Source organism: Leptonotus elevatus, chromosome 10 (genome assembly GCF_054856555.1).
Source record: "Leptonotus elevatus isolate MCC_2025b chromosome 10, RoL_Lele_1.0, whole genome shotgun sequence".
NCBI lineage: Eukaryota > Metazoa > Chordata > Actinopteri > Syngnathiformes > Syngnathidae > Leptonotus > Leptonotus elevatus.
In genome coordinates, this window is record NC_141248.1 from 15879661 (window position 1) to 15902990 (window position 23330).

Here is a 23330-nt window from a genome sequence, read left to right on the forward strand (position 1 = left end):
ACTTCGAAATGTTTTAATCAAGTATTTTATCTGATTATATTATCTGCGTACATTTTCTTTAATTACGTTTGCAAAGGGCATTTATTTTATATTTTGTCCATTAACGGGATTATGCAATCATTTATTTCTCTAAAACTTCTGTGGAAGGATTGGTCATGGGCGACGGAAAAGTGTAGTAAATGTTTAATTCAGATCTGCATAAAACTGATTATTTTTCATTCATATTAGCTTTTTGGAAACTTTTCTTCATTGTGCATGAATCTTTAAACTAGTCACATACAGAATTTGGCTATCTACAAAGTAATTGAGTGCAAATCCTAATTAGGATTGCTCTTGGTTGAAGTCTGCCCTTGCCTCGAAGGCATTCCAGCAACTATATGAGGTCCAAATTATGAGATATGAAAGTCATCATTAATCTGCAACATGTCAAAGTACATTCTTTATGAATTCCATCTTTTCTCTTATGATTTTTATTGTTAAAAGTGGCCAGACTGCAGTTGGCACACACCTATAGAAGAAATTGAATTTGTGAACAAGATGTTTATACTGCTAATTAATCCTTGACATAACTGTGTAAAATCAATGTGTGATTATGAACAGCGCCAGAGAAGTGGCCATCGTTCCCGCTCGAAATGTTCTTTTTGTTAGACTGCAGTAATTGCTTTGATAAGATTAACTCTTCTTATGAACGTGTCTGCACAATTATGAGCGCGTGCGTCGCTCGTTTGCGCATTTGGTCTCAAACTGGACTCATCTTTTCAACCGCTGCCTTTCTTCCCCTCCTTGTAATAGATGTCATCTCAAAAATAAGACATTTTTGTACTTCTTGATGATGCAAATGGCCATTATCATGAGCGCCGAGTTATCCCCGCGAGCCATTTCTATGCTTTTGTGTGACATCAAACATTGCTTTAGTGAGAAATAAGCAGGCCGTGACAGGAGCAGTGGAGATTTTTTTCCCGTCCACATTAAAAAGGCAGAGGATAGAGATGTCCGAGCTGTGCAGGAATCATTACTGCAGTCCTCTGCTCCCTGGCTCAGGCCTCAAGAAGGCAAAGAGCCACCTGGGGGGAGCAGCATCAGCCTTCATGTCAAGTACAAACTCTGGCTCACTTTTTCCCGTCCTGCATTGCCAAAAAAATGATGACATACTCCTGAGCGGACTACTTGAACTCTCTGAATGCTGTAACTGTTGGAGAAGGAAACTTTAGACAATAGAACACATTCTCTATCCATTCACCTTAAAAAAAAGCTTGCCGTCAGCTAATCACAGGGCACAGAGACAACCAGTCACATTTATATTGGAATGTGGAAGGAAGCCAAAGTATTGGGACAGCATACTAACTGACGAACTAACTAGGGTACTAGTAGACTGTGCTGTCCAAGAAGATATTACATAATAGAATATAACTAATAATAATGCATCAGATTTATATAATGCTTTTCTTGACACTTAAAGATGCTTTACAACGGAATGGATACATTCATACACAGTCCCTCCAACCGCCACCAAACATTCGCACCTTCCATACACCAGTGTGAGTAGCACAGGAGGATATGTGTGTGAAATGCCTTGCCCGAGGACACGACAACACATGACTTGAGGAGAGCAGGGATCGAACAGCCGACCTTCTGGTTACTGAACGACATTATGAGCCCCGACCGCCACAAACTGACAGATCGTATCATACAGCAAGGCTTAAAATATGCGGATTCTCATCGCAGTTTGAGAGTCAAAATTCACATTTTATGCCGCAATGAAACATTGAAATGTAAAACTTTATTGGCGTTTATGTGGCTAAAAGTTTCGGAAAATACTGAACGCTAACTTGTTATGCCAGAAATTATGATAGTTCCAGATATTAAAATAAATAAATAATAATAATAAATCATCAAAGTGGGGTCATTCCATGCCAACCCCCCCCCCCCAAAAAAAAAACCTGAAAATTTTAATTTTAATGAAACTTGCTGCATGTTGATAGTGATCTCAGAACGCTATATCTATATATATTTAAACAAAAAGGGTCAATCTTCACAAAACATGTATTTTTGGAAAGGGAAGTCTACAAGGATTCCAAATATGCAATGGCGCATACTTTAGTAACCTTTTATTTTAGTTGACTTTGGAATTGATCTTGTGGATCATGTGACTTAAAACAGATTTTTTTTCATGAAATGTAATCTCTCACAAAATTTTAGAGAGGTAATTGTGTTTTTGTTTGGCCGCAATATGGAATTAGAGTAACCGTACCTACCCTCAGATATTCATTGAATATTCATTAAATAATCATTGAATCATTGAAAGCTGAGCCGTGAGTGGTCATTATCTGAGCCCTGAGCAACTGTGATGTCATTGTCGACAGCAAGTGGCAAAATGGCCGCCCCCTCAGATAAAAACAATGTTGCTGCTTAATTCATATTCCACAAACACAATACGAATCATAAAGCCGTGTTTACACTAGCGATATTGTGAAGAAAACGTTTGCGTTGACCTCCCCTTACCAAACACAAACTGCAGGTTTATAATGCACTGTTAATAATTGTAATCACTCAATGTTGGCTAGTATATATATAAACTAGTCTGCAACATGTAACTATAAACCTCTTGATCTCCTTCCCCCAGACACAGTTTTGATAGCTTTGTTTTGCCGCGACCTTTTCAAAGAGCCCTGCTGATTTCAGCCGGTAAACCACGGGAAGTTCACATGTCCATGCCATTTATGTCATAGTTGTGTAAGGGCTCATTTTCTGCTCGGTAACCGCATGACTGAAGACCGGGGCCGAGCAGGACGGGCGCTGTGAGGGAGTGGGTGGTGTGATAATGGATGTCTGTTACGAGAAGTGGCTTAGCTGGTGGCGAACACGGTGTTCTCATGTGCGCTTCGGCACCGCCACAACTTGTCGTACGGCGGCGCGGTGGAGGGTTGCGGACGCGCGACGTGTTTGCTGTGTCTGCATGAAGAGCACACACCTGGCTGTTTGCTGACCCTGACGAGTGCCTTTTACTCACACAATGCTGCGTTTTGTGTGTCTTTTGCCGCACATGAATGTGAATGTGTCTGCCCGTGGGGAGAATAGCCCGAGCACCTGTATTTGTGTTTCTGTAGTTCTGTGATCACAGCGGCTTCATGGCGCTCGGGCTTGGCTGTTTGACTTTGTGCAGCTGTCATGTCGTCGTGATGTTTGCTCACATGTGACATTTTTATTGTGACTGAAATGTGCTTTGTGTTGAAAAAACGAGAAAGGAATCGAAGGCAGCTCGTTTGTGAGCAATAATGCTGGTGTGCATTAAGTTATCCCAAATTAAGTTCCCACAAATTATATTCTCTTTTAGCCTAAAACGTCAATATGTATCCTGATTATTATTTTTTTTACATTACTTTACATACGTTTTTATGAAAAAAATCATAAGTATATCCAAATAAAGATTTTTTTAAAGATGGATGGCAAAAACGTTTTCTTCTTCTGATGTTAGCAGCCTATCTGGTTTATCGCCAGCCGTGCCTGTAATATTGTTCGCAAACCAGTCTAAATCTGTGATAGTGAGCACTTCTCCTTTGCCGAGATAATCCATCCCACTTTACAGGTGTGCCATATTAAGATGCCGGTTTTGCTTCCGTCTGGACGGGGCCTTTGACACTCTGAAAGGTGCAGTTTTGTTTTATTGGGTAGGGGTGGGGGTGGGGGGTTCAGTATTTACTGGTTTTCTGGCTCCCCATACACCTGTTAACTAATCATGGTGTCTAATCAGCCATTTTCACATGGCACACCTGTGAGGTGGGATGGATTATCTCGGCAAAGGAGAAGTGCTGAAGTGCTAGTATATATACATATATATATTTTTTAACTCAGCAAATGCTACATTCAACTCAACTTTGTCAAGGCATGTTATAATACAACTCTTGTTTTAAATCTCATTCAGGCATATTGAATGTTGTGCTGAATGATTAATCTGGCTGTGAGTTTTATCATCAGTGTTTTTACGTAACAGTGGTTTTAGATGAAGTTGCTCGCGTATATTTTGTCGAGTTTTCTATAAAGATTTATGGCTGTATTTCTCACCAACTGCTCTGCTATCTTGTAGGCCCCTTCATTCATTTTATTTGTTTAATTACATTTCGGTGAAACACCGCACAAATAAATGATACTTTATGTACAGGCGTATCCTATACATCCTGCCTGCATTATACATTTGACTCATTTAGATAATTAATCCTAAACCACCCGTCAAAGCGCTGCAAGGACAACTATGTCATGCACCTGTGCTGTGGAGTGTAAAATTCTAAAGAGATAAATTGATAAACAGACAGGGCTGGATTAAGGTGCACGGGAGCGTGCATCATTCAAATTCATTCACTTTTTGCACCTTTCAAAGAATCAGATGCAGATGTTAAATAGATTAAAAACAACCTTACCCTGCTTACTCCTTCGCTTAAGATATGGGGCTGAAATGACATGAACATAAACATGAATTTAATTCAAATGTGATGAAATGTTCAAAATAGGTCACGGTGACGCACCTAAGCATCCGGGTTAAGGCATACAGTCAAGTCGTTTTGAACCGTAATACAGTTTCCATGCATAATGCCCTTGCCTGGCTCCTCTATTGATACGCGGGGGGTGATTAATGTTTACTTCACTGCCGCAAATGAATCACCGGGCCCTGCTGCAATCTTGATAACAGTCATAGAGAGAGAATCAATATGCGGCAAGTAGGAAAAATATGTCTTGGGAATGTGGAATCAGATGAAAATGTCGGCGCTTTCCCTCGCCCATCAATATGGTCACTAATCAGTACAGTTCCCTGATCAGCAGTCTTTCGCTTTTGTACACGCCATGTTGATAATGTTGATAAAGAGATTAATAGGCTGTCACTGGCCAAGCCAGGGAAGGGCCAAACCTAATGATTACATTAAAATAAATCCTTAAAATATGGATTTTTTTTTAATGTCATTTACACACCGTTGGGGAGGAAGTGGAAGCAAGTAACCAGTTCAGCGGACTGCGGAACGACTCCACTGACTCACATTAGTTGGCTTTCATAATTGTTTTGCACAAAAAGGTTTCACTTAATTTGGAAGGCAACAATCATAAACCAGCCTTCTGCTGCCTCACAAAGATGCATTGTGCTGCTAAGACTAAAAGCAACGTTTCTTACACATTAAGAGCTTTAAAATAGTGGAGAATGTAATTGATTCCATTAACTAGGGTCTGAATGATTAATCGGCTGTTGTTGTTGTTTTAACTCAGCAAAAAGCAGACAACTTTTTATTTTTATTATTTTTTTTTACACATTAACACATAAGACAAAGAAAACGACATTGAAACGTTCCACCCGCAAAAATAAAACATACAATTTTTTTTAAAATCGGCTGATTTTTCTCTCTATTGTAAACTTGGGTAAAATACCAAAGGACAATGTATTGTAAAACAGTTCTGCCAGTTTATCATATATCTATATTGTTGTACGCAATAAGGGACCAAAATAAAAGTTATCTTATATTATTTTTATTTTGCCAAATATCAGAATCGGCAATGGAGGAGGTTTATTTTCACCTTACCCCTTTCCATGACTTCCAATTTCAAATATTAATAACAACCACAATTGACATACGTGCCCTCTGCGTGAAATAATAACTTCTTGGTGTAACTATCCAGGAGTGAGTTACCATCTTTGGAACATCCGTGATATAATAAAACGATAAGCGGTATAGAAAATGAATGGATGGAGTTGTTTGTATAACGTCAGTGTCTCTAAAATCAACCCTATGATTAGCTTTGGTGCTGACAGATTATAGTTAATTCTCATTTATTTTAACCAGACCGAAGGAGGTTGGAGGGGGTTCGACAGGCACGCAGATGTTATCGAGATTGCCTCACAGGCACATGATATAGAACGCTTTTCCATCTTCCTCCCACACCAGTCTGTCATTTGCTAACGCATGCACACGCACACACACACACACACACACACACACACACACACACACACACACACACACACACACACACACACACACACACACACACACACACACACACACACACACACACACACACACACACACACACACACACACACACACACACACACACACACACGCACGCACATATTACCGGCTGCTCCTTGTGCGTGTATGATATACACAACAGCGTGAAGTGTAGACAACATTTGTCACAGGGAGATGGCCGCACTATTGACTTTCAGGTCACTGACTCTGTTAGCATGTGTTAAATCAATTCAAGGACATTTGGACCTGAGTGAGGTGAAACAAAGGGGAGAAGAGATCAGAGGCGTATATTATTTTAATTTGGTTCTTTATGTGCATATAAAATATCTCAACATTGAAGCAAATGAGTTAAACGTTAAGTGCCTATATTCATTTGACCACTCTTTAAATTATACGGGAGGGTTTTTGCAACTGAATTATGTACCATGTTCCTAATGTCCAATATGCAAACCTCTTTTCACTCCAACCAATTCAGTGTTTCACAACATTTATGGAGTCAATATTCAAATGATCCTTTCTACAAGATTCCTAAAAAAAAAAAAACTGGCATAGATAGATGACTAAAGATACGTTAGTTGAAGGAAATAAGTAATCAAGTGAAATTGGACCATTTCCTCACCCAAAATGTCTTCCTCTACTTGCTGACATAACTTTCTCTGCTGCTACAATAAATATTTTCTACAGAGCTCTTGTGAAGTTAAGTCAAACTCTTAATAAATAATTTCATTTCCAGACCCTACAAAGACAACTTGTTTGTGCCACCAAGGTTGTGTTTCAGTGTTATCAGTGTACCGTGTTCTTGCACTGAAGCTACTCTCAGCTCAAGGAGACAGGTCAAGTTAAGGTGGGGGGGCACAGGTGGAAGAAGACTGCAACATTGGAGTTTTATTCATGAGGCATTATCCCCCCCCCAAAAAAAAAGAAGTAAAAAATAATAATAATTTAAGATTGACTACTGCTGGTGAGTGGCTGCGCTGCTGCAGGCTTTACATCACAGCAAAGACGGCGCAGAGCCGTAAAGCTAAACTCTCGATTTAACGCTCAATCTTTACTCCCGCTTGCACCCGAGGTCATGACCCCCGTGCGGTGTCTGAAAAAAGGAGATTGCGGATCCAATCAGCCAAGACGGGCTGTTTTGCTATCTCTCCGGGTGATGTCTTTGGATGCCGAGAGATTTGGGAGCATGTCATTGAGCCTTTTTCTACTTTATGCCGTGAGCTGCCTCTTGGTGTATTTTGTGGGCCCAGAATAGCTCCTGTCTTTCTTATAAGCTGGAGACTGGAAGAGCTTGTCAGGCCAAATGAGGATGCAGTGGTGGACTACATCTCCCAGCAGGCCTGGGAGTGCTTAGCTTCCCTGAGACAAAAGTTGGGAGCTGACAAGAACATTTAAAAAGTGGCTGGATAGCATTGTTTCAGCTAATGTGCGCCCATTTGGAGAGCGTTGTCTAATCTCGCCTTAATGCTGCCTTGTCCTTTGTTTGCCCTTGCCCCAACAGATAACAAAGCAGCAGCTTCAGCAGACCAAGGATCGCTTCCAGGCCTTCCTGAACGGAGACACGCAAATTGTGGCAGATGAAGCCTTCATCAACGCAGTGCAGAGCTACTATGAGGTACCAGCACACCATAATCACACCGGCACACGCTCAATCACAACCATTTTCCCGCCGAGCCCAGGCTGGATGACTTTCCGAATTCATCACTGGCTGAATGCATGTCCGCGAACATTTCTGCTGATTGTAGAAGTGCGAAAATGTGGCTGGCTGCACCAATTTCGGCTCGCGAGGCGTGGAGTCGAGTCGCGCGTTTTTTCGGGCCATAAATCTAAGCCCCCACGCAGAACTGCTCTAGTTTCCATGTCAAAATGCTGAAATCCATGCGGCTGAGTGATGAAATGGTGGCTGAGGTTTCTCACTGTGCAGATTATGAGTCAGACCATGTGGCTGACACAGCCGTCTTTCCAAGCTCACGCTCTTCAATCCACATAATGAAGCAAGTCATTATTACCGCGCATGCTAGAGACATGACAGATAGAGGATATTAAAGGTCAATTCTTTCATGGGGGAAAAAAAACAAGCAAAGGCATAATGGACAAATGCAGATAAATCCATAAAGTGTCTGTAGATGGCTATAGAGGTTAATTACAGCTTCACCTACATGTGAAGGATGGATGTAATATGCTACACTGTATGTTCATGTAAATGAGGGTGAGGAAGGATAGATAGCTAATATGCATACATGAAAAGGTGGGGAAAAAAATTATTTCTAAGGTCTCTAATGTTAGCCATCCAATCACGGTACCAATATTAGTACAAAGAGGGAATATTGTTGCTTTGGGTTTAGTTAGACAATTTACACATACCGGTCCAACACAATGTACACATTCACCAATAAAATATAACATTAAACCTTGTGATAAAGATGATCCAGTATAGGAAAGCAGCATACAAGGTTTTATAAAGTGTTTTAAAAAAGTATATAAGGTTTTATGACTAAAACGACTAGTGTTGCGCCACTTATTGAGTCACTTTGTGATCATAACCGTACCACTGTTTATAGTTGCTTGGAAGAAGGCATTAAATACAGTGGATATAAAAAGTCTAGACACCCCATTACAATGCCATTTTTTTGTCATCTAAAAAAATACACCAACATAAATCAGGTCAAAACTTTTTGGACAACTCACTTGAGAGAAAATAATCCTTCTGAGAGGGGAACTAAAAACAAATGAAAAATAGTCATTGCATAAGTGTGCACACCCTCTAATAACTGGAGTCAGCACATACTTGTTACCATTTTCCCCCCGACGTGCCTCTGATTAACACCAAATGAAGTTAAAGTAATACTTAAAGTAAGAAATGTAAATAAATACAAATTAAAATAATTTACCAAATAACAGAAAATACAAACAATAGCTGTTTGCATTATGCTGCTGATGGTCAGAGTAAAATACAGTAAGTTTCCAATTTTAATGTATTGACAATTATAAGTACATGTTATAGCAATACATGCTATTTGTTTTAAGTTTGCACATTTCTAATTGAAATGAGGAAATGAATTACCTGCTGCTTGGGCAGCTTCTATGTCCAAACGGTCCTGAGAAGCACCATTGGCAGGAAAATACACATCACTGTAAAGATTCAGAAACACAACTTCAACCTTTAGGTAGAAACTTGTAAGTACAAGTACTGCATCAATTAACCTAACAATTGGTGACATACAAGTACCTTGCAGTAAATTGCCCAATGACCAGAATCTAAAAAACTTTTCACCCTACATTACTCGGTGCTAATGGATTTTGCCCTTTTAAGTGAAGTCCTGCATTATTCATTAGCTCACTGTTTCAAATGTTGTCCAACAATGTGTTTAAAAATGATTACCTTGTGATTGACGCGTTCACACCAAATGATAAATTTATGTAGCTTTTCATACTTCTGTAAATTAAATCCTTTAACTTCCTGGTTGACTTCTTCTTTCACGTGCCTGTGCCACTACCCAAAGAAGCCTGAAAAGGTACAGTGCCATCTAGTGACATTATTTAGGACTGTAGGTTATTTGTGCACTTCTGTTTAGTCCCACTGGGTTTAAATAAATAAACAGCTGTACATTCGCTTGCTTTGGTGTAGATCTGAACTGCAGTTGCGAGGTATTTTAAAATGGTGTTAACCTTCTTCAACTGCACGAGAGGTGCAAAAGATTACAAACATGCACTGAGTATGATTCAGCACAGTTCGGCACCTTTGCAAAATATTACCGCGGTAAAAGACTGCATTTTTTATGAGGTTTTTGCATTGGACTGTAATGAACTGTGCAGGTGCACTCACTCATGTACTACTGCGTATAAAAATGATGTAGAGTACAGTCATTTGTTATGGAGCTCGAGTACTCTTTTTAATCACAAATTTAATTGCTCTGGTAGTTGACAAAATTAGTTAAATGGTTGTTGGTGTTGTATTTTACCGCACAGAGACACAATAATTAATTAAATCATTGATTGTCTTAAAGACACCTGTGCCTTTAAAAGCCTCTCCAGGCAGGAATCAATTGTGCCAAAGCTTTGTTGTTTGTATATGAACATTGTTTACCAAATAGTCTGCACAGCAGTCTTTTAGTCACATTAGATGCTGAGAACAAATTGTGTCTTAATGACAAAGCAGTGGGCTTTGACGCTGTCATCTTGTCTGTCACTGTCAGGCTGTCATTAGCAGGCGGCCATGTTGCCGAACGTCCCTGCATGCAGCCCATAAAACTGCGCTCCTTGTTAACAGCTAGAATAACCAGATGTGCAATGAAGAGTCCAGGGATGTCAAACTCATTGTTGTGGGCCACGTTGTTGATATGATTTCCCTCACAAGGGGAGTGTATATTATTACATAACTGCAATTGTCCTTTCAGTTGTCTGTTATATACAAATCTATTTCTAAAATTGTTCATGGGGAAGTCAACCCAAAGAATTTCTTTCCAATAATATGTTGTATTTGCCCCCACTGTGATAAATATTGTGTTTGTGGAATTTGAATAAAGCAGCAAAATGCACCCATTTTCGTCTATCTCTTGGGGCGGCCATTTTGCCACTTGCTGTCAACTGAAAATGACATCACAATTGCTGAGGGACTCAGGTATCACAGCTGACCTGTTTATTGAAACTGACCAATCACAGCTCACCCGTTTACTGAAGCTGAGCTGTGATTGGTCGTTACCTGAGCCCTGAGCAACTGTGATGTCATTTTCAGTTGACAGCAAGTGGCAAAATGGCCGCCTCCTGAGATTGATGGGGGAAAAAAAGGTGAATTTACCTAATTGACTAATTTGCCAAAAACACAGACTAGTGGGGCTGCATAGAACATATTGTGATTAAAATGCAGAAACATGATGAAAAATTGTGGCATGCAGTAAAAAAAAAGGTTTGGTGAAAAAAAAAAATTCGGTACATGAAGTCGACACTTTATTTGCTTTAGTGGATAAAATGATGTGGGTTTGATCTGGCCCCGGGCCTAGAGTGTGAGTTGTCGATGATCAAAGTGCAAGTGCAAGTGAGTGAAAGCACAATTAAAAGTGTAGTGTTCCCCGAAATAGCCAAGCTGATAAATTGCAATTTACCATTAAACCCTTTGACAATTGTTGAATGCAGGGACAAAATGATACATGGAAAAAGATGATATTTTCCAGTAAAGGAGGAATGTAATGACTGCACACTCCAGTATTCAGCTCACTGCAGTAACCATTAATCCTACATCCTTATCTGCTGTCTCTTACAACAAAGGTGTTCTTAAAGAGCGACCGTGTGGCTAAAATGGTCCAGAGCGGCGGCTTCTCGGCGAGCGACTTCAGGGAAGTGTTCAAGAGGCACATCGAGAAGCGCGTGCGCAGCCTCCCGGAGATCGACGGCCTGAGCAAGGAGACGGTGCTGAGCTCCTGGATGGCCAAGTTTGACACCATCTACCGCGGCGACGAGGACCCGCGCAAGGCGCAGCAGCGCATGACGGCCAGCGCCGCCTCGGAGCTCATCCTGAGCAAGGATCAGCTGTACGAGATGTTCCAGAATATCCTGGGCATCAAAAAGTTTGAGCACCAACTGCTTTACCAAGCTTGTCAGGTACGTTTACGTTTGGTGTGGAATAACTTTAGAACCCTGACCGCCACACCATCAAGCCTCTTTGGGTATAAAAACAATACGGCGACCTCATAGTTGCTAAAATGGAAAGACTGTAGCTAGTGTTTTGGGCACCCAAGGCAATCACAGCCATGGTGCCTCACACAACTTTTAAAATCTATTACCATTGTCTGACAATTTAAAGAACAATTGAGAAAATTCCCCTTTTTCCTGAACTAGATGTCCCGAGAATCTTTTTTGAAGACTATTATCTAACAAGTCAATCATATCAATGTTTTTTTTTTTACTCTAACTTATAGGAAGATTATTCACCATTTAATAATGTTTACCGTTTTGAGTGCTTTAATGGTCGCTGTCTATGCGATGAAAAGCATCACTCGTTTCACTTCTGCATTGTCCTTGACAGCAGTGCTATACATAAAAGTGTCTAGCTTTTGCTGTTGATGCTGTCGGTTATGTACATTCGCCGCAGTGAAAAAAAGTTGAAACCTTTTATAGCCTTCTTTTCCACAAGTCAACAAGTTTATTTTGCTGCTATATTCCTGAATCAAGTCTGTACATGTGCACAAAGGTGGAGTAGTTCACTGCATGAAAAAGGAAGGGAGAGCATTGGAAAAAGTCGTGATAGATTAGCATTTAAAAGTGTTTTCAAGCATGTGAATTCAGATTGAAACATGAATAATTACGGGCCCCAGGCTATTAACTGTCTTTGCGGAAACCTCGTGTATACAAATAGATAAATGTTATTAAAGTGTTGACAGTATCTTGAGAAAAAAATGATTAACTCTTTCGAACACAAATTAGAGAAGTTTCGTAAAACTCGTTTTTCCACTCACACTCTATAATCTGACCTTGAAATAACAGCTTTAAAAAAAACAACAACATTTAAACCTGTTTAAAATTACAATAGCATCCGCTATTGCCGTTACAACCTGCTAACTGCTTTGGCGGTCTATAATATTGGTAGACCAGCCAGGACAGCTCTTATGTGTTAGCTTAAATGCTATCCCAATAGTTTTTTATGCAATGCTTGTACAAACTTTGCCACACATTAAAAAAGATGGCATTGTTTCTTTCAAGACATGATGTTAACTTATAACACAAAAGCTTCTCTTAGCATTTAGCGCCAACATTTATTAGCTTGGCTTCCTTAGCTTCTGGCCATGTCTTTGTCAACCACACGTGCTCGTTTACGACTGTGGATTTGCGTTTTCCTGGGTGCATTCAAACTAGATCACTTTTCCAGAGAGCTCTGAAGCAAATAAAAAAAAAAATCCCGTACTGTTGTTTTAACTTGTCAGCTATCTCTATCTTGTAATGTCCAATGCTTCACTCGGGAGGGGGGTAGATACGTTGAGATTACAGACTGGGGGTTTGTGTCACATATAACTCTCTTATCCTGCTGTCGTTCCTGCTTTAGTGCTCTCTGTGGGAATGTTAAAAGCAGCGCTAATGTATTCCTTCTTCAGCAGCGCCATTAAAAGTCTTTTCACGGCCGCTTTTTGGAGGAAACCTCCGGCGCTCTCGCACATGTTTATTTAACGCATCAAAACGTACCTCTCGGAGGCCAATGAGCTTTAAGAGTTAATAACGCAATCCGCGTGGCCAACTGTGCATGTTGATGATGCTGAAGAAATTAAACAAATCACTTAGTATTGCCCTAACGCCTTGTTTGGATTAGATCAATACGGGCTGCGTTCCTCAACGGGCTTCATTAACTTGATGTTTCTAATGCTGTGCTGTGAGACATTTCCATAGCCTCTTTTTTCTAATGCCTTTGATGATGCTTAACCTAGTTTGGATGAGTTACCAGCAAAGTTGATGGTATGAGGTCACAAATCTGCATTCAGAACATCCGCAGAGGCTCCACAGAGTAACACCACAGGGCCAGTGAACAGCGGAAAGTTGGAAGTAGTAAGCACAGCTAATCCACCCTTGGACGTATTGCACATCTCCAATTGTGAATATCGATAAATAGAACAGAATTTGCATAAAAACAATTTAAAATGCCTCATTCTAGATGCTTACCCCAGCTGTTTTAGGTGCCTATTCTTATTCCATTTGCAGCCGTAATGAATATATTAGACCCGTCTAATGATGACTTTCAGCATCTCCTCAGTAAGCAACCAGTCGCTATCAATTGTCGGCGGCTGCTAAATGATACAATCCTCACTCGGAGGCAATTCCGTCAGCGGGGCTCACGGCTGCTGGGATTTAATGGAACGTTTTGCTAGATTGTATGGGATTCTGAGGCCATCAGAGGTTTATTATCATTGGGGATTTACTTCTTTTTTTTTTGCACTCAAATAGCAGACGAGAAGAAGCTGTCTGGATTGCTGCAGAATGCTGAAAATGACTGGACTGCTGTAACACTTTATGTGCCCCTCTTTTTCTTTTCCTGTGCTGCGATGCCAACAAAGGCTACGAAACATAGACCGAAATAGACATTATGCTCCAAGATAAAGTATTGAATACACAGCACGTTTATTATTGCGCTGTAGTTTGCAGTGGTTTAGAATCTCAGTGCATCTATAAGAACTGAGATATTTTTTTTAGTATTAGCCCTTTTAAAGACTAAACAAAAATATTACTTACAATACATTAATACTTTAGGGATGGGTGAGTACCGACATTAGGTATCGGTATCGGGCCGATACCCAATTAAAAATGTTATATCAAAAGCCATATAAGTGTGTACAAATATGGCAAAAAGGATGTTACAACTTGAATTGCAATACATTAAATACAACTGGACTAAAAACCCAAACTAATTAATTAATAATGAATAAACAATAATCAGCGAAATACATTCTACCACTTTTTCTACAACAGCATATTAGGGTCACGTAAAAAAAAATAAAAATAGAGCGGGGTAATATTCAGAGAGAAAAATTGCAAATTTATGAGAAAATATTTGTGACATTATGAAGTGGCAAATTTGCAAGAAAACTCACAAATTTATGGGAAATCAACTTGCAGATTTGTGAGAAAAAAGCTCAGAAACTTGTAAGAACTAAACGTAGCCTACAGTAGTCGGATGCTTGTGCTAAGTCAAGTAAATGTACACTTAGTACACTTACAGTGTGCAGCCATGGGTCTTCTGTGCCCCCTTGTAGGTCTGTGCACTGCCCAAGGTCGCGGCCTGTGATGTAACCTTGACACGCGCTGCCTCCTCCATCCCGAACGTGACAACATCTCACAAATTCTCAAATTATTCAAGATTTATCTCGTAAAGTTGTGATTTTTTTCTCAAAATTTTACACTTTATAATGTCGCAAATATTCGAGTTTTTTCCTTGTAAATCTGATTTTTTTCACAAAAAATTGCTACTTTATAATGTTGCAAATATTCGAGTTTTTTTCTCGTAAATTTGAGATTTTTTTCAATTTTCTTTTTTGCCACTTTGTAATGTTGCAAATATTTGAGTTTTTCCTCGTAAATTTTAGATTTTTTTTTTTAAAAATTTGCCACTTTATAATGTCGCAAATATTAGAGTTTTCTCCCTCTGTAAAATAATATATATTTTTACATGGCCCTAATACTACCAGATATGTCAAACTTGAGTAGCCCCTTTTTCCCGTTTACTATTTTTTTCACATGCAAACTTTTTAATCAGCAGCTTAAAGTGCTTTACAATCAATATTTATGCTCACTCTTCCTTAGCAGAATGTTTCCCCATTCTTAAAATGATTAGATGAGTCAGACATGAGAGTCATCTCGTTACAATGAGCCCTTTCCCCCCACACAGCTGTATATCACTTTCCTCTTTAGACTAGTAAGCGTCACAGAAAGGAATCAGCGGGCAAGAATGTCACAGCACAGGTAGAGTTGTTGCTATATAATAAAACAAAGCAAAACCAACTCAAACGAAGAGAAGAAAGAAATGGCCTCTGATTGTGAAGTGACATTTTTTCATGCCACCAATTTCCACGTCATGTTTGTCACTTCACAAGAGAAGCTAATTCTTCCACCACAGACACGCACACACACAAATTGCATAGCGCGGGTCTAAATATAGAGCAGATGCTTCAACTCCTCCTGGTGCCATTCAGCTCTCAATCTGCCCGCTCCATCCTTTGTTGTGCACATGAAAACGCCTGTGGCTGTCCTGGCTGTCTGCTGCTAATGTCCATGTATTCATCTGGAGCGTGGGTGGCGTGGGGGTGGGGGGCTAACATCAGTCGGGCTGCTGATCTTGTGCCTCTGCTTCCTCACCTTTAACCTGCCGTTCGTCCGGCCTGGCACTGCAGCGTTGTCGTCCTTCGCTACTATGTGTTTAGCGGCCGCGCTGCTGTCAGCTTGGCTGTCGGCCGAAGGACGTACCTTTTAGTCGCTCTGATTTGTCATGAGATTGCCTGTCGGACTACGTTACGCCCGTGAGCGCGCTGACATCAATGACCTTTTAGGAGTAGGCGGTCTGCAAAGATTGGGGTGCTGAGGGATCAGCAGCGGGTGCTTGCTGCTTCACGCAGGGAATGACCTCTCGCTTGACCCGCTGCTAGGACTGTTTTTCTGCTTTCGTGCGTTATGGTGTTCCAGCTTCAGGTTTTCTTTTTTATACTTCTGCAACTTTCAGCACCTCTGAATTTTGAAGTGGATGAGCATGCACAATTGAATCAAAATACATGGTAGCAAGCTTTTGCTGTGGCTTTTTTCCACGCTGGCAACGAACAGTTCATTTGGGAACGCAAGGCTCGGATGTGTGCCGCGCCCGACTCGCGAGAGTGTTTTGACAGGCGACGCAGGATGTTCCTGCAGAGAGGACGGGAGACACTCACTCAAGCAGAAAAGCGGCGGGTCAGGTCGAGGGTGGTTTTCCGATAATGGACATGACGGAGAAGACTCTCCTCGGCAGGATGCTCGGCCTCTTGTCCAACAGCGCTCAATGCTGCTGCGCTGCAAGTGCAGACATTTTCCTGCAGCTGGTGGCAGCGTCTGATTACGTGCTCTACTAAACAACAACTCTGGGTTATGCAGCAGTGTGCTGCTTTGCTGGCCTGCACTGTCAACACACTCGACAGTTGACACTCACCCTTCTCTGCTGGACATGCCACCTCGAAGACATGATGTCACTGTGAGCACATGTGGACACGGTCACTTTTTGACGTGCTTAGTGGAGCAGAAAAAAACTGCACCTAGGATGGCATTCAGTGGCAAAACAATCCAAAGTGTACAACAGCACAGTGTTTATTATGTTTTGTACTTGATCACTTGATTTTTTTCCCAATAAGAATGAATGCTCATGCTTCTGTCATACATTAAATTCCTGGATTCACCACCAGGAGTGCTACTGGTTTTGTTGCAATTCGGATATTTTTACCAATACACCCAATACACTCCCCCCATTTTTTTTTATTATTGACAACAATGTGTTATATGTGACCTCACTAGTCTAAAAATGACATTCTGATTAATATTACATTTGTGGAAAAATACAGCCGTTTGTCCATCTCAGGGGGCGACCAATCACATCTCAGGTGTTTTCTGAAGCTGAGCTGTGATTGGTTATTGGTTATATTAATCAGATTGTCATGTTTAGGCTAGTGAGGTCACATATAACATTATTGTCAAGAAAGATTTAAGGTTGATTTCCACTTTAATGTTTTAATAAAAGTGAAAGTAAAAGCCTATATACAAGGTCACGGTCTTATCCCGTGGCGCGTTGGTGGATTATATCACTCAATGTGTGTATGTGTGTGGAGAAGGAGTCACTTTGTTCAATTACAGGTCAGGTTTGGCCGCATTGCCCGGTGTGCGGTTGGCCTTAAGTGTCCAAACAAACGGATAAAAAACAACTTAATAACAGGCGCTCTCATTGGAACAATAATACTCTATAGTGGTAAATTTCTCCCTCATATCTTAGCAACATTGCAACATTACATGCAACAGTAACAAAACTCGTCCTTTGGGGGGAAGTAATGAGTATAATTTATTTGACAACTGAAAAACAACAGAAGGAACTTGCTTTTAGCGCTGAGTGTATTCTTCATAGAATTTAAGAACAGTTTTGGACTTTTTTTCCCCTGCCTTTCTACTGTTCACACTCCAGTCCAGTAGGTGGCGGCAATGCACCTTTACATTGCCAACCTCCAAATAAACTCACCTCGAAAAAGAACAACAGAAGAAGGAAAGGACATGTTTGCTATGGGTATATCTAAGATCAAATTTAAACCACTGCTATGTCTAGAAGAGTTTGAAAAAACCCCAACTAACATCTAGTGCCTCTTGCAAAGGATTGCATTAGGAATCAAGTCAATGTGGTGAAGCCCGAGAGACAAGTCCAGTTCAAATCCAGGGGTTTTGCAATGTAGCACCAAGGTAACTAAAGGTGAAGTTGTCTTCTACTCAAACCCACGCTACACTTCTTTGTAGAAATGTTTTTGGAGCTGTGTTGATGCAGCAAGATTTGTTACTCTGAGCCACGTGCCACACCAGAAGCAATGGTGTCTGCTCGCAATCACATTTGCCAAGAGGAGGAAGAAGTGAAGCATAAAAATTGACAGATTCAGGCAGCAAGAAAGACATCAGACCTCTCTTCTATTTCCCCGCGTCAGCTAATTTAAGATTCCCATTCATTATTGATGAGGGGGAGGCATGAATTTATCTGCTTTTCATTCCTCCAGGGCCAGAACTTGCAGCTTCTCTTAACCTTGTTTAGTCGTTGAGTGCCACCACTCTGTTTTTCATTTGAGTCAAAACATATTTTTGTTGTCTGAGCTTTACTCTCATGATCGTATTTTATGCCAGCCGCCTCTCAAATCAACAAGAAATATAACAATTCAGACAGTTGTGCCTTTCATTGGTCTCTATGGCGATGGCGGCGTTGTGCCCGTGATAGAGTGATGGGGTTTCCTTTCATTCTCATCTATTCTATTTAAGATGGCCACCACAGCATGCTGCTATGACTACAGCCTCTCGCAACAATCTGGTTAGATATACAATCAGTCATCACTGTTTCCATGGCCGCATTTGCTTCAATCACTCGCTAGTGTGGTCAATTTGCTAACTGTAGCCCTCAAATGGGTTGTAATGGAATACTTTACCTTGTTACGGGACTCATTTTGGGGATAAAATGACTTCATCCCTTAACAACATTTGCATACACTCATGTCAAATCCTATTAGGTTGATTAATATGGTCTTTTGGAGAATTGTATCATTGCTGTGCAAACCAAGGTCCTTTCAACGTTTACTGTTTGGAGTTGTGTGTTGTGATAGTTTGTGTAAATTTACCCGGCATAGTGACCATATACGGTGATGCTAAGATGGAACTCAATATGATAGTGGAATATAATTTAAACGTAGCCATTGAATGTACATTTGGTAGGATATGATGCAAACTTGTGTAAATCAACACATGTAGACATAAAAAGACAATCCTCGGTGGCATATAGTTTTTATCCTCTATGAAAAATGGCAATATTACAAGTAGCAGTAATTTTATTCTTATTCATTTATGTCTACATAACTGTATTATACTGCCTCCCGGTGGCCGAGGCAAGCACATCAAGAGGAGCAGCACAATGAATTGAATTAGCATTAAATTATGATGAACAAACTATTTCATGCTTTACGTTCTATTTCATTTTGCTAGTCTATGTTCGTATAAGAACTATATCATAGCGTCATTTTTCCCGACTGAACTTCTAACCACACGGCATATTACTCGAATCATGTCGACTCATGGAGTTTCCCCATATGTTTGTCTCAATAGCTGGATAACTTGGACGAACAGGCTGCACAGATCAGAAGAGAGCTGGATGGTCGTCTTCAGATGGCCGACCAGATTGCAAGGGTGAGTTTAACGCTGTGTGTGTGTGGGGGGGGGGGGGGGGGCTTGGCTTTGTTACATAGCTACTATGCTGTTGAGAAGGTGTGAGCCTACCACCCACAGAAAGCAGCACTGTGCTCTTTAAAGAAAACAAGTATATATATTTATAGACACCCGTGGCCACAACATTAGGTATACTTGTCCAATTTAAGGAGATTCAAAGAGCTGTATTAAAAAATATTTATAGTTATGTTTGAACTTGTACCTCTAATGAGATGGCCAATTAATGGCAACTGCAATGTAGTGTGCCCAGTGACAGTATAACCCGCATTTGATCCAGCATTTACTCCACTCTTACCGGTAATAACATAGCTTCTCACTCTCTGCAAGGGAGGGAGGTTCCCCAAGTTTGTGTCGAAAGACATGGAAGCCATGTACATTGAGGAGCTCAAGTCTTCAGTGAACCAGTTGATGGCCAATCTGGAGAGCATGCCCGTCTCCAAGGGCGGAGAGTTCAAGCTCCAGAAGCTGAAGCGAGGGCACAACACCTCCATCATCGACATGGGCCAGGAGGATGAAAACACGCTGTCCAAGTCTGATGTGGTCCTGTCCTTCACTTTGGAGGTAAAGTCCTCTGAGTGACTCGACTGACATGTGTCACATGTTACCGCCCTTAGCCCTACCTAGATTAAAATTGATGATTCAACTGTTAAGCAATCAATGAAGCCTAGCTAGAGAGTTTACACGCCTCTATCTTTGTTACATCATTGTTGACCTCTCGTGCAGGCACTGCAGCATATAAAAAGAGTTTGGCCACTTGCATGCTCAAACAGTTATGAAATTAGCATGTAGCACTAGCTAGCAGCTCTGCTTTTTAGCTACATGTAAGCATAATCAATGTCACACATACTTAAAAGGTGGAGTGACTTTTTGTCAGTATGGCCTGACAAAAGTACATTGGTATGATCTATTTAAAAAAAAAAACTGTTCTCTCTGGTTCCATTTTTACCTCATTTGACTTGTAAGAAACTACCACGGCCATAGAAAAACAATCCATCAGAGTCGGAAGGCCCGACTGAGTATCAATCATTTTCCGTGCACTTGCAGGCACACGCTTGGCATACATTCCAACCTTGCTAGCAGTTTAAAACACTATTAACTCCACATTTCTGAAACTGAAAATCCGCTCCTGTAAATTGAAATATTTTGTTACTGGTGTGCAAACAATCTTGGGATATGTATGGCTTCCAAATAATGTAAAAAGAAAGTGTTGCATGGGCTTTGGAAGTAGCCTTCAAACTGGGGGTAGCCTTCAATGAAGGTGCTACGTTGACGGCCTTCAAATTTAGCCTCCAAAGGATGCCGCTTCTGAGTTTCGTATGTAAATTCCATTCATCAGCCGACCCCTGCTGACATCGAGCGGAAGGCCAGGTGCACCCGAGATGGACCGCCAATCAATGTTATGTAAAACCCGTGGGTGCAAACATTTTTACATGGAGCAGAAGTGCAGTCGTCTGTATCAGAATCCATGAAGGCTCCTTATCTGCTTTACACTAAGTTTAGAAACAGACAGCAGACTTCTTCAGACGGCTGAACAGACGCCGCGTGAATAATAGGCTGACACTCCACATAAATCCCCCTTTACCTGCTCTTTAACGGCAGGTATGAGTCATCTTGTTATCAGCTTGTCTGAGATCGAGCTACCGACTCGGAACGGGGAGCCATCACAGCTCGGTCCTCATGATGCAGAGCTATTTCCGCTCTGAGTGCCCCATGTGTGAGATGCAACACTTTTTTTTCTGCAGCTCAATGGCGACGTCGTCGCATCGTTGTGAGAAATGCTGCAAGAAATGAAAGCAGAGCAATTTTCACTGTTACATATGTATGCGTGGGGACTGTATGTGCACACATGCATGCTTGTGTGTTTTTTATGTGCCTGCGTGTGTGGGAGGCAACGGTGACAGTTCCATAGATGCCAATTATGCTGCATGTTTTCTGTCTAAACTGGCGCCTCAAACTCCTAAATTCCATCTGAAATCTGCCAAGAATATCTTCAACACCATCCAGTTCAAGTATGGATTAATTTCTAGTGATGCATCACAGCATTTTGTATTTGTGGATTTTACAACACAATGTGGGTAGTATTTATTGTGATGTTTTTGCAAAAATATAGAGCGTTATTTAAAGTGGGAGTCAACCGTAAACGTTTCCTGACAATAATATGTTATATGTGACCTCACTAGTCTAAACATGACATTCTGATTCATATTACATTTGTGGAATATGAGTTATGAAGCAAAATCCAGACGTTTTTATCCATCTCAGGGGGCGGCCATTTTACCACTTGTTGTCGATTTCAAGATGACATCATAGTTGCTCGGGCAACAACCAATCACTGCTCACCTGTTTTCTGAAGCTGTGCTGTGATTGGTTGTTACTTGAGACCTGAGCAACTGTGATGTCATCTTCCACTATTCCACTAACGCAATATTAACCAGAATACCATATTTAGATTAGTGGAGCTGCATAGAACATAATATTGTCCCCCTCCAACATTTGTGGTTGACTTCCCCTTTAAATGGGCAGTTTTTTAACCACCTTATACATATTTCTAGGTTAGAATACTGTATTGTCATTAAGATTACGTTGTTGTTTTTTTTAAGACACAAAAAGCTGGATATTACGTGATTAATTATTTAACAGAATACAGTTGTATTTAGCCCAGCTAAATTAACAGCAAACCTCCTTGTTAGATGTAAATAATACTGGTTGGGAGAGAAATAGGAATAAGAAAAAACACTTAGAAGACTTTATGACTCCAGCAGGAGAGGCGAGTGTCTTTATTTACTCTTTACTTGGTGTATCTTCGTCCCTGATGACCTGTCACACTCACTTTCTGTCTCTCACTGCAATAACTCTCGACTTTGTTTCAGGTGTGCTTTAGCTCTGCGCTCGCGCATAATATCGCTCATAAACAAACAAAACAACGATGAAAACCTCCTTGGAGGAGGTAATAAATTCCGAATTTTGGTAATAATCCTATTTCCCGTCGCCAGGCCTGCTCAGAATATGCGCCGCGTACAAACAGTGTTTAAACAAAGGGGGAAACATTGATGGCAGGAGGTGGTGTGATTAAAATCTGGAAAGCAATTTTGGCTTTGATTGTCCCTTTAACATAGCCCCGTGCTATTTTTAACAACATGATCTCAGAGCAGTATGCGCTAAATTACTCCCAAATGCTGTTGGGACGCATGCAAAGATATGAGTGTTCACTTTTATGGAGGAAATGTCATGTTCTATTTCTGGTTGGTATTTTAATTACAGCCAATTCTCCCTGTCCCGTTTGTCTTAAATGACTTGATGAGTGTGTTAGTGTGACATGGTGTTGTGTGTGCTTACAGGTGGTGATCATGGAGGTGCAGGGGCTGAAGTCTCTGGCTCCCAACAGGATTGTCTACTGCACCATGGAAGTGGAGGGAGGCGAGAAGCTCCAGACTGACCAAGCGGAAGCGTCCAAGCCAACGTAAGACACCCCCCCCCCCCACACACACACACACAAAGCACTTCACACTCAACAACAACAAAGTTGTCTTCGCAATCGAATGGTATCCAACACAAAAGACTGAAAGAGAATTCAGAAAGTAGTTTCTATTACATTCTAGATGTTTGAAGATGTAACTGAATTGTGGAAATGGAGCATTTTGTGAAGTTTTCCTGATTTTGTATTTGTTGGGGGTGGGGGGCGTGGCTAAAACATTGCTGCATCATGCACTTTGGAGAGCTTGCACGAGCCGCCCCTACAATTTTTCAGTGCGGCGGCACAATTGTGATGTGCAGTTAGCGAGCTGGCTATGCTTGACACCCGCAAAAAAGATTTTTGGTAATGCTTGTCATGCAGAGAAAGGCGGAAGAACATGATTTTGTGTGTGTGTGTGT

General features: G+C 40.9%; 2 protein-coding genes across 14 annotated transcripts in view; one reads left to right on the top strand and one right to left on the bottom strand.

The window, feature by feature from the left end:
* The window catches only part of synprb (synaptoporin b), a 35508-nt gene extending 26036 nt beyond the window's left edge, over positions 1-9472 (bottom strand). For 2 of the 3 annotated variants that reach the window (XM_086087508.1, XM_086087509.1), the window contains exons 1-3: positions 9391-9472; positions 9073-9140; positions 4416-4445 (exon numbers count right to left, since the gene is read on the bottom strand). The gene's annotated coding sequence lies outside the window, so the exon portion shown is untranslated. The remainder of the gene's footprint in view (positions 1-4415; positions 4446-9072; positions 9141-9390) is intronic. The other variant, XM_086087510.1, reaches the window with a different exon arrangement.
* The window catches only part of cadpsb (Ca2+-dependent activator protein for secretion b), a 75192-nt gene that overhangs the window by 9562 nt on the left and 42300 nt on the right, over positions 1-23330 (top strand). For all 11 annotated transcript variants that reach the window (XM_086087504.1, XM_086087503.1, XM_086087507.1 and 8 more), the window contains exons 2-6: positions 7510-7623; positions 11274-11606; positions 19338-19418; positions 19785-20018; positions 22796-22917. In XM_086087504.1, coding sequence (XP_085943630.1) covers positions 7510-7623; positions 11274-11606; positions 19338-19418; positions 19785-20018; positions 22796-22917 — 884 coding nt within the window. The remainder of the gene's footprint in view (positions 1-7509; positions 7624-11273; positions 11607-19337; positions 19419-19784; positions 20019-22795; positions 22918-23330) is intronic.